General features: G+C 46.5%; 1 protein-coding gene across 1 annotated transcript in view; it reads right to left on the bottom strand.

Moving 5' to 3' along the window:
* Positions 1-1,050: 1,050 nt before the first annotated feature.
* TXNDC16 (thioredoxin domain containing 16) overlaps positions 1,051-16,935 on the bottom strand; it is a gene marked incomplete at both ends in the record, with an annotated part of 35,423 nt that continues 19,538 nt past the window's right edge. The window contains 7 exons of the mRNA XM_080346019.1: positions 1,051-1,334; positions 2,114-2,304; positions 3,932-4,092; positions 4,904-5,042; positions 9,415-9,499; positions 14,799-14,935; positions 15,648-15,816. Of these exons, the coding sequence (XP_080202145.1) occupies positions 1,051-1,334; positions 2,114-2,304; positions 3,932-4,092; positions 4,904-5,042; positions 9,415-9,499; positions 14,799-14,935; positions 15,648-15,816 (1,166 nt within the window). The remainder of the gene's footprint in view (positions 1,335-2,113; positions 2,305-3,931; positions 4,093-4,903; positions 5,043-9,414; positions 9,500-14,798; positions 14,936-15,647; positions 15,817-16,935) is intronic.

The raw sequence follows: 16,935 nt of genomic DNA, 5'->3' as shown, positions 1-16,935 counted from the left end.
CAGTCAAGCCACGACCATCTTCCCACCCCCTTGAATAAATATCTGCTCCTTTCAATAGCACCATTGAGATGTCATGGGAGGGTCAGATCCTCCTCCTCCTTATGGCTCTGAAGTTAGTGTGGAGGGGAAAAATTGATGGTGAGAAACTGCTGAGAGCCTTGTAAAGTCCGTAATTCTCATCCACATGGTTGGGAATATTTTGAAATGACCAGAAATAGACATTAATCTAGGGCTTTCCTTGAAGCCCTTAATTGAAACAGTCTATTTTTGGACTTGATAACAGCCTTGGAGCCAAAAATGTATATATTCAAAGTAGTAAACTGTAGTATGTGGATGGGACCCAGCCATGCAGCCGACTATTCCCAAGGGAAGGAGCAGGTCTGGCACAAATGGATCTTCTGTGAGTTCCCGTCATTCCTCTGCTCTATAAGGTCATAGACACATAGAATCATAGAATGGTTTGGGTTGGCAGGGAGCTTCAAAGCTCCCCCAGTGCCCCCCCTGCCATGAGCAGGGACATCTTCACCAGCTCAGGTTGCTCAGAGCCCCGTCCAGCCTGGCCTGGGATGTCTCCAGGGATGGTTCAGCCACTACCTCTCTGGCCAACCTGGGCCAGGCTCTCACCACCCTCAGGGACAACAATTTCTTCCTCATGTCTGGCCTCAATCTCCCTCCTTTAGTTTAAAACCATCACCCCTTGTCCTATTGCAACAGGCCCTGCTAAAAAGTCTGTCCCCTTCTTTATTATTGGCCCCCTTTAAGTAAGGAAAAGCCACAATATGGTCTTTCAGAATCATAGAACCATTTTGGTTGGAAGAGACCCTTGAGATTGTCAAGTCCAGCCATAATCTAAATCTAGCACTAAACCATGTCCCTAGAACAACTGACACGCTGTGGCAGGGAACTCACTGAGACTTAAGGGCTGGCTTGACCCTTCACTGTTAATTTACTGCTGAAAGAGCTCCTCTCCTTGGTGCAAAGGCTCATGGAGGGGCGGGGAAATGATAAAGTTTTCTGGGCATCGTCCCACATCATTCACTGCCTGGGCTCTCAGAGCTCGCTGTGTCTCTTGCCCTGTTTCTCCCTTGCCGCCAGCCTCGGGGCTGTCCCCCGCAGGTCCCTCCCAGGGGACACAACTTTCTCTGCTTTGTTCTCCTGCGATGGCTCCTTGGGGACAGCAGTGTCCCCTCCTGGGCTTTTGGGCGGGTGCTGCTCCGGCATCTCCCCAGGGTGGTGGGAGGTGTGGAGGGAGAGCTCAGGCATGGTGGTCTCCATCATCCGGAGGAAGTCATAAGCAGGGAGAGGTGGTTTCCAGTCTTCCTCAGACAAGGTACCTGAGAAGCAGACATTCCCCTGTTAATAAGTTGAGTTATGCAGCCCCCACACCTCTCGTTTCTTCTTGAAAAGGGTTTTTGGGCATTGGAACAGGCTGCCCAGGGCAGTGGTGGAGTCATCATCACTGCTGGCTTGTCACTTGTTACTTGGGAAAAGAGACCACCACCCTCTATGCTACAATCTCCTTTTGGGTAGTTGTGGAGAGTGAGAAGGTCTCCCTGTGGCACCCTACGTCTATGTATAACAGATGAGGAAGACCCATCTCACTGCCGTCCTCCAAAGCTTCAATGGGATGATCAAAGAAGGAGGGAGGCAGTGAAAAACTTCACAGTCCAAGCCAACACTTTATGTCCCAAAGACCACAGCAAAGCACCAGCTTCCTTATCCTTTCCTGTCCAAAAACATGCTGGAAGGCACCTAAAGAGCAGCTCTTACAACTTGGAGTTAGGGGATTTTTTATTAGCGGGCTGTGTTTCAGAAGGTCTGTTTGCAGCAGCCAGAGAGGACAGCCAGGTTTGGGGATTATCGTGGGGAAGAGATGTCCATACAGAACTATTCACACTTGGCTCTGAACATTACACAGCCCCAAAGCAAACTCATGAGGGCGGGTATTCTCCTCTAGCCGGACTATTTGTACTGCTCCAGCTCAAATTAGCATAGCTACTTTTTCCATCATTAAATTCCAGGGCAGACAATTTATTGCACGGAGCATCTTCTCATAAACAGAGTGGAGCTAACAGCCTGAGCTGAGGAAAATTATAAACGCGTCTCCACTTACTGCTGGGAATCTCCAGTCCTGCTTTGAGCTTCTCCAGCCAAGACAAGATGTTCATTTCGGTGATGGACTGCTCCGATGGGAACTTGAATACCTGACCCCCGGCATGAAGGTTCACCCAGAGGAGAAGAGGCAAGGAAGGAACAGTGGCAAAATACGCCTTCAGGATCCCACGTCCCACCGGAGTCTTCCTCCTGTGGGGAAAAGGAGATTCAACTTGCTCATCAGTGGTTTCGCAGCACAAGAGGACTGAGAGATGCTGAGGGGTCCGGAGCATCTTTCTGGTGAGGAAAGACTGAGAGAGCTGGGGCTGTTCAGCCTGGAGAAGAGAAGCTGAGAGGGATCTGATCAATGCTGATCAATATCTCAGGGTGGGTGTCAAGAGGATGGATCAGACTCTTTTCAGTGGTGCCCAACGTCAGGGTGAGGGGCAATGGGCACAGACTGAAACACAGGAGGCTCCATCTGAATATGAGGAGAAACTTGTTTGCTGGGAGGTGCCAGAGCCTGGCCCAGGCTGCCCAGGGCGGGTGTGGAGTCTCCTTCTCTGAGACATTCAAATCCCCTGGACCCACCTGTGTGATGTGCTCTGTGACCCTGCGTGAGCAGGGGGGTTGCACTGGGGGATCTACAGAGGTCCCTTCAACCCCAACCACCCTGTGATTCTCTGCCTCTGTGGATCTGAAAGGCAGGAGCTGATGCAGAGGGTTGTGCTCAGCTGGTCCAGCCCCTGGGCAGCTGTTCAGTGCTTCCCCACAGCCCCAGAAGCAGGACAGGCAACTCCCCCAAGTGACACAGAGCCCCAAAAAAAGTACATGGAGGTGGAGGGACAGCAAGCACATGAAGATGCTGAGTTCTTCCCACACTATTTTCTGGCTAAGAGCGATGCGCAAGGTCTGAGCTGGCTCTCGCCATGAGAATGAGCTCCGCTTTCGAGGACTGTGCTACTTTTTCCGAGCCCGTGACCATACTCTGCCCCTTTTTTGTGGCAAAGCCCTTTCGCTCTGACAAAAGGCAGCTCGCTCTTTCTCAAGAAAGGCAGATGTGTAGGTGGGGAAGTTCCAGGGGCTCTCGTTTCTTGTGCCTTTACTGGCAAACAAATTGTCTTCTCTTTGAAAAAACATGCATTCCCCGTTAGCTCAACTTCAGCCCACGCTGCGAGGCGCTTCCCAGACTTCAAAGCACGGTATGATTAAGACACTGAGGTATCTCTGGGCTTGTGCAAAGCAAACAGAGACTAAAAATTGAAAAGGCAACTAGGGAGGGGAGGATTAAAAAAAAATCCCCTCTCCTACAGTGTTCTATTTCTTACCTCCTGGAATCATTTTGTTTCTTGAATATTTTTTAAGTTTGCCTTGTGGGACTTCTGTCTCTCCCTTCTGCTGAAAACTTTATTTGCCCCAATCAACAATCAGTAATTACCCTGCTGTCCTCTCTAATTGCTGGTGGTAAATTCACCATAAGACACTACAGGACAGCAAATTTCCTGTTTTCTCCCACACCTAACAAAAATACAAATAACATCAGAGCCTGAGCCAAGCTACCATTAAATATCTTTGAGAACATTTTACTCTACTGAAAATTACTCCTGCAGTCTATTAAACATTTACGAATTTTGCTTCATCATGCAAATTTGCAGCTGTCCAGAACACAATCTGAATCATTGCTAAATGATTTGACCTCCCAACTCATGACTTCAGACCAGATAATCACATTAACAGCTAGGTAGTGTTTGCAGTAATTGCAGGCTCAGTTTTTTCTTGCCCTGAAATGCTAAGAGTGAGCTAACAGAAAGAAGAAAATAGGTTTCTGCATACTCACAAGTTTAACCAACAAGCCACAAACACTTGCTGGGATCTTCTTTTTGCCACCTTCAGCATTTCCTCGCTTTCCATTTGACTGATGTCACCATCGCTGAACAAGATGAGGAAGGGCTTTCCGAGCTGCAAATAGGGGGGTAGATTTTGCACGGTGATTTCTGGCTGCAAGACATCAAAACAAGAAGTTGGGGGTTACAGGGAGGAGAGAACAGGACAAAATTAGACTTTCTGTCCTTACATGAGGGGTGTGGGGGCTAAGCAAGGCTGTAGGGTTCGTGCTGAATGCAAGGAGCTTGTTTGTCCTGGAGAACAGGAGGCTGAGGAGAGACCTTCTTGCTCTCTACAACTACCTGAAAGGAGGTTGTAGCATGGAGGGTGTTGGTCTGTTCTCCCAAGGAACAAGTGATAGGATGAGAGGAAACGGCCTCAAGTTGCACCAGGGAGGTTTAGATTGGACATTGGAAACAGTTTCTTCCCAGAAAGGGCTGTCAGGCATTGGAACAGGCTGCCCAGGGCAGTGGTGGAGTCACCATCCCTGGAGGGGTTGAACAGACACAGAGATGAGGTTCTCAGGGACCTGGGTTAGTGCCAGGGTTGGGTTGGTGGTTGGACTTGATGATCTTAAAGGTCTTTTCCAACCAAAACGATTCTGTGACTATAAGCAGTCTCTGAAAGGCACGTGCAAAGGCCAGGGAGCAGCCCCTGCAAGAGGACAAGCCACCACAGCAGTAGGTCTGTGACCATGGGCACAAGCCAGACCCTGGACTTCCAGGGTCTCCTCCCAGGAGACCACACAGCAAACAGCAGATTTCCATCCAGACTGTCTGGTCCAAGCCATAAAATTTAAAAACAAATGTAACTCAGCATGACAGAAATAATGAGTAAACATATTTAATTTGCACAGCTCTACGCTATAATCAGGGCAAATGATTGCAATGGAAAAGAAGCTGCCTTTTTGTTTGTTTTTACTTACAAAAATGTCCAGCAATTCATATCTGATCATCTGCACCATGTCCTGCGCGCTCTGCTTGGACAAAGCGATGCCTTGCACGCTCCGACCTCCACTCCTGGCGAGAAGAAGGGCTGGGGGAGACACGGCATATTGACGGGACCTGCGCAAGAGGGATGGTGGCAAGAAGTGGATGAGGGATTTGTCATGGACCAAAGCTGCTGCACAGAGAGCTGGCATCGCCGTGGCGAAAAGTGGGGACAGGGTGTCTTAGACTCAATCCGAGGGACACCAATCTACACAAAATAAGCCCCAGGAGATCTGAATTCTGGCTTGGTGGACACAGACCATTTTGCTAAAGCCCAACAGACAGAGCCTGCACACGTACTCTTGGTGAAGAAACCAGCTTGCCCTTTGCTCCCCAATGTTCTTCTGGTTAAGAAGAAAGAAAAGCTGAGAAAGTGGAAAGAGCAAAAATAGGAGAAGTCTGAGCAATGAAAGGGCAGGAGCTACACCAAGATGAGACAGTAATTCTCTGGAAGTTTGAGGAACTTCAGTCCTGAAGGTTCCAGATGTCAAAGGCAGAGGAAGGGTGTGACGCAGGAAGTCAGCTGCATCAACAGGTTTTTTGGGGGGGTGTCTGTAGTTTTATTTTTCTAAGGCTGTTGGAAATTTTTCAAAGGCTGTGACACCAGAATTGCTGGGGAAGTGAGCGAGGTGTAAGGACATTCTGGGTTGTGGTTGTGGGGAGGTGGAAAGCTTTTGATTTCCTTTTCAAAAGTAATCTCGCCCATCTTTTGTTTTTTTCTCATATGAGAAAGATGCGACATAGACCTTATAGCTGTCTACAACTACCTGAAAGGAGGTTGCAGCATGGAGGGTGTTGGTCTCTTCTCCCAAGTAACAAGTGATAGGATGAGAGGAAACGGCCTCAAGTCGCACCAGGGCAGGTTTAGATTGGATATGAGGAAAAAATTATTCCCAGAAAGGTTGTCAGACATTGGAACAGGCTGCCCAGGGCAGTGGTGGAGTCACCATCCCTGGAGGGGTTGAACAGACACATAGATGAGGTTCCTAGGGACACGGTTTCGTACTAGAGTTAGGTTATGGTTGGACTCGATGAACCCGAGGCTCTCCTCCAACTGAAATTATTTCCATGATTCTATGACTCAGCTTACTGCACAACAAGCTACTTATTTTTAAGGAAAGGCAGCTCATAGAAAAGTCACGTTACAAGCTATTGCACTTCCCTCCACGGTTTGCTTGGGCAAGTTCAGTTTGGATACTTATTTTAGCAGTTCTGAATGGGATGGAAGTTTGTTCAAATTTGCTGTAAAAATCTCAGTGTTTGCTGGTTTAGGTCATCAGTGACAAAGCAAGTGGATGGAACTGCAGATAACACATTTCCATGGTGTTCAGCTCCTACATGGGCCTTTCACTTCCCCCATGACAACACTTGTCTGTCTGGAAATAATACAACCGCCGCACATTTCTAAGGAGCACCCCAAGATCTGCACTGCCATCTTGATAAAGAGCAGTAGTAATGAACGACTGTGGACTTTCCCGAAGGCCTCAAATGTTGTGAATCTGTTGTTCTTGGATTTATCTGATACTTTTCAGCTTTTTAAACTTATCTTTAGCCCTGAGCTAAGCTTTCCCCTTTCTGCCTGGACTCCCAAGCTCTGCTTCTCAAAGAAGTTGAATCTCACACCCCTGGTCATGGCTGGGAGTCCTTTGATCAATAGATCATAGAATCATGGAATCATTTTGGTTGGAAAAGACCCTCAAGATCATCAAATCCAACCACCAACCCAACCCTGACACAACCCCATGTCCCTGAGAACCTCATCTCTGTGTCTGTTCAACCCCTCCAGGGATGGTGACTCCACTACTGCCCTGGGCAGCCTGTTCCAATGCCCGACAGCCCTTTCCAGGTAGAAATTGTTCCAAGATCCAATCTCAACTTCTCCTGGAGCAACTTGGGGCCGTTTCATCTGGTCCTGGTGCTTGTTCCTTGGGAGAAGAGACCAACACCTTCCATGCTCCAACCCTCTTTCTTCTCTGTTGTTTTTCAAATTAATCTGTATTCCCCATTAACTAAGAACAGTAAAACCCTAGTAAATTTTTAAATTCGGAGATTTTGAGCTTCTCTAACTTGCACGGGTCACAAAGAGACTCTGATGACTTCTCAGAGGAGGGGAGGACTCTTGCTTCATATGTCTAAATACATTAATTTGATCGGCAGCTTTTGATAAGGAAGTCTATTATACACTGACAGAAAAATCAACAAATTCCCCAACTAATAACTAGAGTCTACCCTGAAATCACTTCTCATCTGACTGGTTGTATTGTTGCTTATGACAGCTTTCTATTTATATAGCAGGGGCATTCGATGGGTAATATGAGACTTGCATTTAAATCAAAAACATCTGCAAACAAATACTTGGCAGGAATCTATCGTATCTAATTATCTGAGAAATAAATAAAGACTTCATTCAAAGCATTTCTTCCTTAACGCTTTTTTTGTTTTTTCATTTGCTACCAAGCGAGCAGGTGCTTGCTGAGCAAATAGGTTTTGTCACTAACATTCTTTGTGCATTTTGTATACCTTTTGCTCTGGGAAGGGGGACTCAGCTTTCCGTGACCCGAGAGCTACAAACATTTCCTCCTCAAACATTTAGCAGAAGAATAGCTTTTATTTTCTTAAGGGAAGTGAGCCTGGCTCTTGCATAAGGAATTCCTGTAAGTGTTTACGTTCCATTACAGTTGAGAAGACGACCATCTACAGTAGCTTCACCCACAAATCACAGCCAAAATCCAAACTTGGCAGAATGAATATCTGTATAAACTGTATTAACTATTCCAACACACTGCTTACCGGGGTTGGAGCAGGAGGATGAAGGTGTATTCTCCTATGTGTCATTGCTGAGAGAACACAGATTTTTTTCTATTGGTATCTTTTGTAAGATCACCCTGCCTTCCTTGCTTTTTTGTTTTTTTCTTATATCAGCTGGGGAATCAGGTTTTACACCCTGATGCTGCTGGTTGTGACTCCAGTACCTGTCATCACCCACTGGTTTCCCACTGAACAAGTCTGGCACTGCCTTGCATTAAAGACCCAACCACGGCTGGTCCTTTGAGATTGGTTAATAAAGACGTACGACCAAGATATTTGCATTTTTATTCTCCGTGCATACCACAAAAACACCCATGTCTCATCACACACACTCGAGGTGCATTGCGTCTGTAAGAAACTAAAGAAAATAACTCACTGATGCACTAAATCCACACCTGGAAAACAGGCCAAGGATCTGCTGGGATTTTTAACTCTGCCTTGATAGTTAAATCCTGATGGAAATGAGATCCCAGGACAAGCTGAATATTCCCCCTGGATCTAGCTGCATTTACAGGCACTGAGGCATCTCTCACAGTTTAATTCAAAGCACTTTGCCCCTTGCTGGAGTGAGCCTTAATGACATGGTTAAGTGCATGGACGGCTCAAATCCCATTAGATCCTATTTGGCTTAAAGTTAGGGCTGCAACTGATGCTCCTATTTAATCAGGAACTGACCAAAAAAGTCTTGGCTTTGCCTTTATCATATTTGCAGGAGGAAGGCTGCGATATTCTTCCCCCAGAAGGAGGGTGCACCCCTCCCAAAGCTCTGTCTGGAAATGGTGGAAACATCTTGGTTTTGTCAAGGGGAAAGAAACGGGTGGGTATGTCTTTCAAGAAAAAAAGATCCATAGTAAGATTAGCTGCTGAAAAGATTGAGGTAGGTTCTTCCACAACCTTAGCAGTTGCAAACATCTTGCAGCCAGATGTTTGTGTCCACCAGGAAGCTGGATGAGACCAAAGGAGCTCAACGCCTTTCCCAGGGCTGCAGAAAGGCCATCTGCTCCGCACCAAGACAGCTCTATAGAATCATTTGGGTTGGAAAAGATCTTTAAGATCATCAAGTCCAACCATTAACCCAACACTGCCAAGTCTATCACTAAAACATGTCCCTAAGGACCTAATCTATGTGTCTTTTAAACCCCTCCAGGGATGGTGACTCCAGGTGAGAAGGTGAAGGGACTACAGAAAGGGGAAGACCAGTAACAATTCGTTAGTTTTCCCTGATGGAAAGAGAAGATCCGTTTTTGCTGCCTTGCGCACTGATCCTAGCTAGAGGGCATCAGTTTTCCAGCCTGATTGTTTCCCCATAGGAGTTTAGTCCTGTTTGTATGGGGAACCCAACAGATGCATGGGGGGCTGGCACAGCTGGAGGACTGAAAATACCCAGAGTGAACTCAAACAGCAGGAAGGGAGATGACCGTTCATTTCACAGGGTTAAATGAGTTGCCCATGGACAGGTTAATAAATCAGTGGCAGAGCCAGAGCTGTATCTCCCTTTGGCTGAGTCTTGACCAACATAACTACAGGACCAAATCACTTGTAGCTGTTTGGGGCTGCTGTTAAACACTCAGCATGTGACACTTTCACTAAATGCCAATCAGTTCGAATTCTCATCAAAAAAAAAAGAGGAACAACTTACAAAGCCAAGGCATCATCTTCAAAATACATCCCCATCGTTACATGGCCACTTAAGATGTTTCCTGCCTCTTCAAAAGCTTCCTTGGCTGTAAAAACGACATAGACACAAAAATAAATGATAGAAAGAGAAGTGTCAGCTTCCACCTGGAAACCACATCACTGTCTGTACACACAACACCCACAGCAAACTGTCAGTGGGGAACAAAACTACGATTAGAGGCTCATGAGAAGTGGAAGCGTCTCATGGCTGCAGGCTATGGGAGGAGGAGTTGGCAGCGGCCAAAAGGATCGGAAGGAAAGTTCCTATTATGAGAACAGTATTTGCACTTTAGCCACCAGAACCGAGTTTCCAGGATCTGCACGACAGAGGCACTGATGGAAAATGAAATGTCTTCAAGTACTTAAAGTCCATAAGTGTTCTTAGAAACAGGAGACCAATTATAACTCTAAATAGAAGTCGTATAAATCCCAGTGACCTTTTGGAAATGACTGATGATGACTTAACTGGAGTAGCACTAAGAGCCCAGCAGATAAACCAACCTCTCCCCCAAGTGTCTGCTGGTTTTATCCAGTTCCCCAGAGCAGGCAGGATCTGTTACAGGCATCCAGCTCTGACAGGGAGGATCAAAAAGCTAAATGCCTTGCAGACACAGCACGTTGCACTGCTTTGTGCAGCTGTAAAGAGATGGCAGCACCTCTGCCGTCTTGTCTCAGCATAAACTCATGTGCAGCAGTTGCAACGGCCATAGAATCATAGAATGGTTTGGGTTGGATGGGACCTGCAAAACTCATCCAGTGCCACCCCTGCCATGAGCAGGGACATCTTCACCAGCTCAGGTTGCTCAGAGCCCCGTCCAGCCTGGCCTGGGATGTTTCCAGGGATGGTTCATCCACCACCTCTCTGGCCAACCTGGGCCAGGCTCTCACCACCCGCCTTATGGAGATGGTGAGGTCTATAAGAGAATGGGGAGGAAAGGACCAGATTTTGGGTTCACTTGATCCCTCACAATCTATCCATGCTCAGAGACTGAGAGCAGAGCCCCAGAATGAAGCTGACTCCAAAGTTGGTTTACGCCCTTATGAAAACCAGCCTTAGTTTTACGCAGCTGGATCCATGGGAGCGGCAAAGCTTTGTGTGAACATGAAAACCATAATGTGTGGGCTTGGAAAACAGAGTTATAGATTAGAGATCAAAACCACTGCTGCTAAAGGTAGCATGACTTCAAGAGCAGATTTCAACACCACCTCCCTTCCCCCTTTGTATTGAGCAATAAAAAAGGCTCTTCCGACTTATGGAGAATGAGAAATCACACTCTTTGGAGAAGTCAGGTTTTCCCAAGCATTAAGATTACAGTTCAGATACAGCCATGGTATATGTTGCTTTATAACCTAAAGAAGATCTCACTCAGATACTATTTAGTGCTTCTCATAATGTTCACCATCACATCACAACTGGCCAGCCCAAGCTCTTGGGATGGGTGACTCAGATCTCCATAGACTGAGACTGGCTCACAACTGGTCACTTCCTGGTTCTTTGCCTCCTGCTCTCCAGCTACACTCAAAGCCGTATTTTCCATTGTGTTTCCCCGGATCCACAGGAACCAGAAACATTCCTTTATACTATTTTCAATTCTGAATGGAAGCGTAGATCCTTAAAGAAGTGGCTCACTGAGGGTTCAGTTGTTGTAGGAAATGACATATGTACAACATGGCTGATGACACAGCTTGGCTGTTTCATCTTGTGATACAGAGCAACCACTGTTGGATGTGTTTGACATTAGTTTCCAGCTTTTTGGTCTTTGATTACTTGATTTTATCACCGTTGACAGAAAAGCTGACAAGGATCACCGAGAACTTTACCAACAAAACCATTCTCCAGCGACTGGAGAAGGGGCCATGGGGCAGAGCGTCGCAAGGCACGAAAGGACAAAGCCTGACGTGGAAAGAGCAGGCTCCCATCCAAAATTCCTTAGGAGAGCACTTCTATGGGCATTTAACTTTAAACACCCCCTTGAGACGTAAGCCTGTGTTGAAACGCTGCCCTGCAGTGTCCCCAGCTGCAGGAATTATCTCCTAAATCAGGACAACCTTCAGCAGAATCCAGGCTTAGTCTTTTAATCAGGATCGTTCCTGATGAGATCTTCACGCCTTATGAGACTAACAAAATTTGCTGTATTTTGGGGACTGTGCCAGACCCAGAGCCACGTACCAGCCTTCATTTCTCAACAGCTCACAGCAACTGTCTCTGCAAGAAACTCTCTAAATTCACACAGCTCCCCTACGGACATGCAGCACTTCCAAAGAAGCTATTCAAATATTTCCTAGAAAACTACCCCCCACCCCTGAAAGCATGGTTTTAATTCCCCACAGGGCTTGATCGTGCACAGCAGCACATACCTTGAGCTAGAATCCCAGCTTCTGTGCGTTGCACAAGCCCGGCTTAGCAGCAGGATTTGGGACTATGGGAGGAATGAAACTGCCCGATGAGGAAGGGTCTACAGATCGCGCAGAGTTTTCGGAGGCAGGATCTGAGCACAACCCCTTATCCCTCTAGCAGAAGGCATCTCATGAAACCACATTCTCCGGCAGCACCTGGAGTACCTTTGCAGGCCTTATTCTCTTGGTTGACAACGATGCTGGCAAGTCCTGTGATGGTACCAGAGCTTTGCAGAACACAGCCGTATTTTTAAACATTTGCTGCACTGATTAGGACAGTTTTACTTCCAAAAATGCTTGCAGTTTCTTCAGAGCAAATAAATTTCTCTCCTATAAGTTCCTCAAGTTTCCAGAGCAATGCTCACTCATTACCTAGTAACACCACTCATCTCTTTGTAATAAATTTTAATTATGATTTTTCTGACAAGCCTCATTTAGCTCATACCCACTGAAGGGCTTCTTAACATAGCTCTGATGCTAAGCATCGGAAAAAATCCCAAGCTTTGTTTAACTGGCCATCTCATTGGTCTGTTTCAGTTAACTAGAAATGGCAACGACATGGCGCGTTGCTGGTTCAGGTTAAAGCAGGAATTCTTGCCGTGAGAATATACTTGGAAATTACAGATAAGTCTTCAGGCTGATAAGAGCAGCAATGTGGTTTCCCTAACTCTGGACTGGGTTTGATGGCAGAACAGCTGGCTCCAGTTTTCGGCTCCCTCAGGTCATCCTGCATGACGCTCAAGCATCCCGCAGGTTACGGGCGGTGGAAGCATCACGGATTTCATCTCCCTTGGCATCTGCGGCTGAGTTACCCCAGACTGCGGATGTTGTGCCAGATCGCAGACGGAGTGCGCCCTGAGGGAAGAGGCAATCCTGCTGGCTCTGCACAGAGCTGTCTGGAAACCTCCAAGAGGTTGGGAAATTACATATTAGAGAGCAGTGTAGGGGAAAGGGACCTGGGGGTCCTGGTGGACAACAGGATGACCATAAGCCAGCACTATGCCCTTGTGGCCAGGAAAGCCAATGGTACCTGGGGTGTATTAGAAGGGGGGTGGTTAGTAGATCGAGAGAAGTCCTCCTTCCCCTCTACTCTGCCCTGGTGAGACCACATCTGGAATATTGTGTCCAGTTCTGGGCCTCTCAGTTCAAGAAGGACAGGGAACTGCTGGAGAGGGTCCAGCATAGGGCAACGAAGATGATTAAGGGAGTGGAGCATCTCCCTTATGAGGAAAGGCTGAGGGAGCTGGGTCTCTTTAGTTTGGAGAAGAGGAGACTGAGGGGTGACCTTATTAATGTTTATAAATATATAAAGGGTGAGTGCCACAAGGATGGAGCCAGGCTCTTCTTGGTGGCAAACAATGATAGGACAAGGGGTAATGGGATCAAGCTGGAACACAAGAGGTTCCACTTAAATTTGAGAAAAAACTTCTCAGTGAGGGTGGCAGAGCCTGGAACAGGCTGCCCAGGGAGGTTGTGGAGTCTCCTTCGTTGGAGACATTCAAAACCCACCTGGACATGTTCCTGTGTGACCTCACCTGGGTGTTCCTGCTCCAGGAGGGGGATTGGACTAGATGATCTTTTGAGGTCCCTTCCAATCCCAAACATACTGTGATACTGTGAAGAGGAAAATGAAAAAGTTCTACAGAGGAAAGAGTCTGAGCTCAGACATCCAGCCGGATCCAGGCAGGTTTCTTCCATTAGCCTTTCTCACCATCCCCATGTTGTTTAAGGTCCTACCATGGGGCTAATCCAGGCTCCACAACTTCAGAAAGTGGAAGATGTGGAATAGAGGGAAGATTTTGGAGCTCAGCAGATGAAAAACAGGAAGAAATGGACTAAAGTTTTTTTGAGATGAGTAACATTTTCTGCTATATTTAGGGACATGGTTTAGTGCTAGAGTTAGGCTGTGGTTGAACTCAATGATCTTGAGGGTCTTTTCCAACCAAAATTATTCTATGATTTAACAGACTTAGATTGTCCAGAAGAAGGGAGGTGTAGTAGCTTCCAGCTGGCTCAGTGAAGACAACCCAAGTGTTTTCTGGTTGGTTACAGAGATTTTATTGTGTTCTTTACCCCTGAGCACAGTAGATTCCCCCTGGACCTCATCGTGTGAGAAAGTAGCTTGGTTTGTACTTGACCAAAGTTTACAGGCACAATGGAGCTTCAAAATGAAAAACAGGCCAAAATTCTCAAGACAGATGAAAAAATTCTCCTTTTTAAAAAAAAATGCAGTAATTCCCAGGGGTAGCTGGCAACTGAGAGGCCACGGGGTTGTTTGTTTGTTTATTTGTTTGGTTTTTTTAAAGGTTTCAGGTTGTGCATTGGTTGCAAGGACTGGGACTACCACATTTGCTGGAGGAATCATCACCAAGATAACTATCTATCCAATAGTAGAAAGGGCTTCCTTTCAGAAAGAATATGTTGTGACCTGTTGTACATGGACAACGAGAAGAGGCTTGTTCAGTCAGAGGCTAAGAGGGGACTTAATGGAAGCCTATGGATACATTGAAGGGGACTTACAAAGAGGACAGAGTCAAAGTCTTCATGGTAAGAGGCAGGAGATACAACACAAACAAACTGTGGCATTTTAAGTCCAGATTGGACATCTGCAAAAATTTCTTTGCAGAGACAGGTCACCCAGGGCATTGTTGTTTTTTTACCGCACCGAGCATGATGTCTCAATCACTGTTGGGGTTGTCAGATGCTGCCACACTGGGTGCAGTAAATATCTGAATGTCCTCTGAGGCAGGATATAGACCTCAGGTCCCCTATATGGAATCACCCGTGGTCTTCTAATTACCAGAATAAAAAGGGTGGTGCCAGGTAGGTTGTGATGTGAGCAAACATGCTTAGAGAAAATGAAACATGGAGGAACTTTCAAGCACCCAGAATCATCCCTCTCCCATCAGGAACGAAGCTGAGTGCTGAACCCGCAAATACCACACGAACCTTCACTGGTGGCTGTGCTAAAGACTCCTAGAACCGAAGTGTGGCGAAAGGATGACAGCTCAGGTGGAAACTCTCCTCTTAAATATCCTTCTGCTTCCTCAATCGTGGTCAGCTTCAGAGGGCAGGAAACTCGGCTCCTATGGAAAGGCAGAGAAACGACATGGGCTGGCTTCTCCTTCATTTTTGGGATGAAGAGACAAAAGGGCAACCTCAATCCCATGATGCTCCAAGCCAATACTACAACCGCTATGTCTCATTAGAGAGAAAAATCAGTTGCTCCTGGGAAGGAAAGGCAATGCCTAATCACAGAATCATGGAATCCCAGGTTGGAAAGGACCTCAAGGATCATCTGGTCCGACCTTTCTTGGCAAAGCACGGTCTAGACAAGATGGCCCAACACTCTGTGCAGCTGCATCTTAAAAGTATCCAGTGTTGGGGAATCCACCACTTTCCTTGGGAGATTATCCCAGTTGCTCGTTGTTCTCACAGTGAAAAACTTCCCTCTTGTGTCCACAGAAAGGCACTGGTGCTGCTTATGGGGAAATGAGACCAGCCCTGAGTCAAACTGGTTGCTCTGAAGATCCTTGAGATACCCATTAAAAATAACAGGGAAGGAATTCCAGCAAAGAGAGAGGGATGGTGACAAGAGATGGATGCACTGTCCAAGAATAGATGTTCCCTGGCATTGAAAAGCACAAAAAGTTATGAAGCTAATTTCCAAACCAGGTCTACAATCAGATCTGACATTATTTTTCCAAAAAGGATTTCCATTACACAGGCCGTGAAGTATCCGGGACATCATCTAGCAGATGTGCCAATCTCACTGCATGGGGACTCATTAACACTTACAGCATGATGAAGTTGGTCAGTTCTTCGGTTCCCCACATGCCATCGTACATCACCGATCGCTCTCCCTTCTCGTAAATCTTGATGGTAGGAAACTGAGTGACGTTCTCCTTTGTGCAAACGCCAGGCCAGTCCCAGCAGTTTACCCGAGAGAGAAGAACCCCCTGAGTTCCTAGAATGGAAAATAAATACGTAAATAATATGAGGAAAAAAAAAAGAAGAAGAAAAAATTTTAAAAATATTGAAAAAGAGAGCTTTTTGCGGGCTTTTTGGATATTATCACATATATTTGTATTAATATTGCCAGAACTCCTACTTGCTTTGGCTACAGGGCTGGTTCCTAACATGTGGGTGCTCTTGGAGCAAGACCAGGTGGGTCACCACTGAGAAGTTACTGGACCATTCCTGGAGCCAAACGCTGCTTTGTGTGGGCAGGACATCAAAATCCAGCCCTAAATACACAGCCACTTTGAGTACACGCTATCTCCCTCCTGAAATCATCCATGGATATGTGCATAACAGTAACTATTTCCAGCCTGTGAATATATTAAATACCCCAGCAGGTGTGGACTGATCCAAAAAACAGACCATGGAGAGAATAAACTCAGGGAAGCCATACATCGCACTTCTCAGAAGGAAATTCACAGAGATATTCACGTCTGGCTGGTTACTCAAAGGGACACCATGAAACCTTGAGGCAACCATCCAGGAGCATAAAAAGCATACGAAAAGGTACTGGAAATTCTTTAGAAATAAGGCCAAGACAAAGAAACAAGGCAGGCCCTCACTTACAGGAAAGAGGGAAGATACAGCTTGGCAAGGAGGAGGCTAATGCACTCAAGGCTTTTTCATTTAAGTCAAGCGGTACTGCAAAGTGTCTGTTTCATCTAAAGTGTGGAGCTGTTAAAGGTGATGTAAGCAAGAGCAATGTAATACAGGGTGGCAGTCTGATGGTATTCACCCTGTCCTACTGTGCTCTCTACAACTACCTGGAAGGAGGTTGTAGCATGGAGGGTGTTGGTCTCTTTTCCCAAATAACAAGCAACAGGACAAGAGGAAATGTCCTCGGGTTGTGCCAGGGGAAGTTTAGATTGGATATTAGGGGAAATTTCTTCATGAAAAGAGTTTTCAGGCATTGGAACAGGCTGCCCAGGGAAGAGGTGGAGTCGCCATCCCTGGAGGGTTTGGTGATGAGGTTCATATGGACATGGGTTAGTGTCAGGGTTGGGTTAATGGGTGGAATCAATGATCCTGAGGGTTTCTTCCAACCAAAATGATTCTATGACTCTAT

Source organism: Nesoenas mayeri, assembly GCF_963082525.1.
Source record: "Nesoenas mayeri genome assembly, chromosome: 5".
In the NCBI taxonomy this organism is placed as follows: Eukaryota; Metazoa; Chordata; class Aves; order Columbiformes; family Columbidae; genus Nesoenas; species Nesoenas mayeri.
The sequence above is the reverse complement of the archived record's forward strand: the minus strand, read 5'-3'. Positions and strand labels throughout refer to the sequence as shown.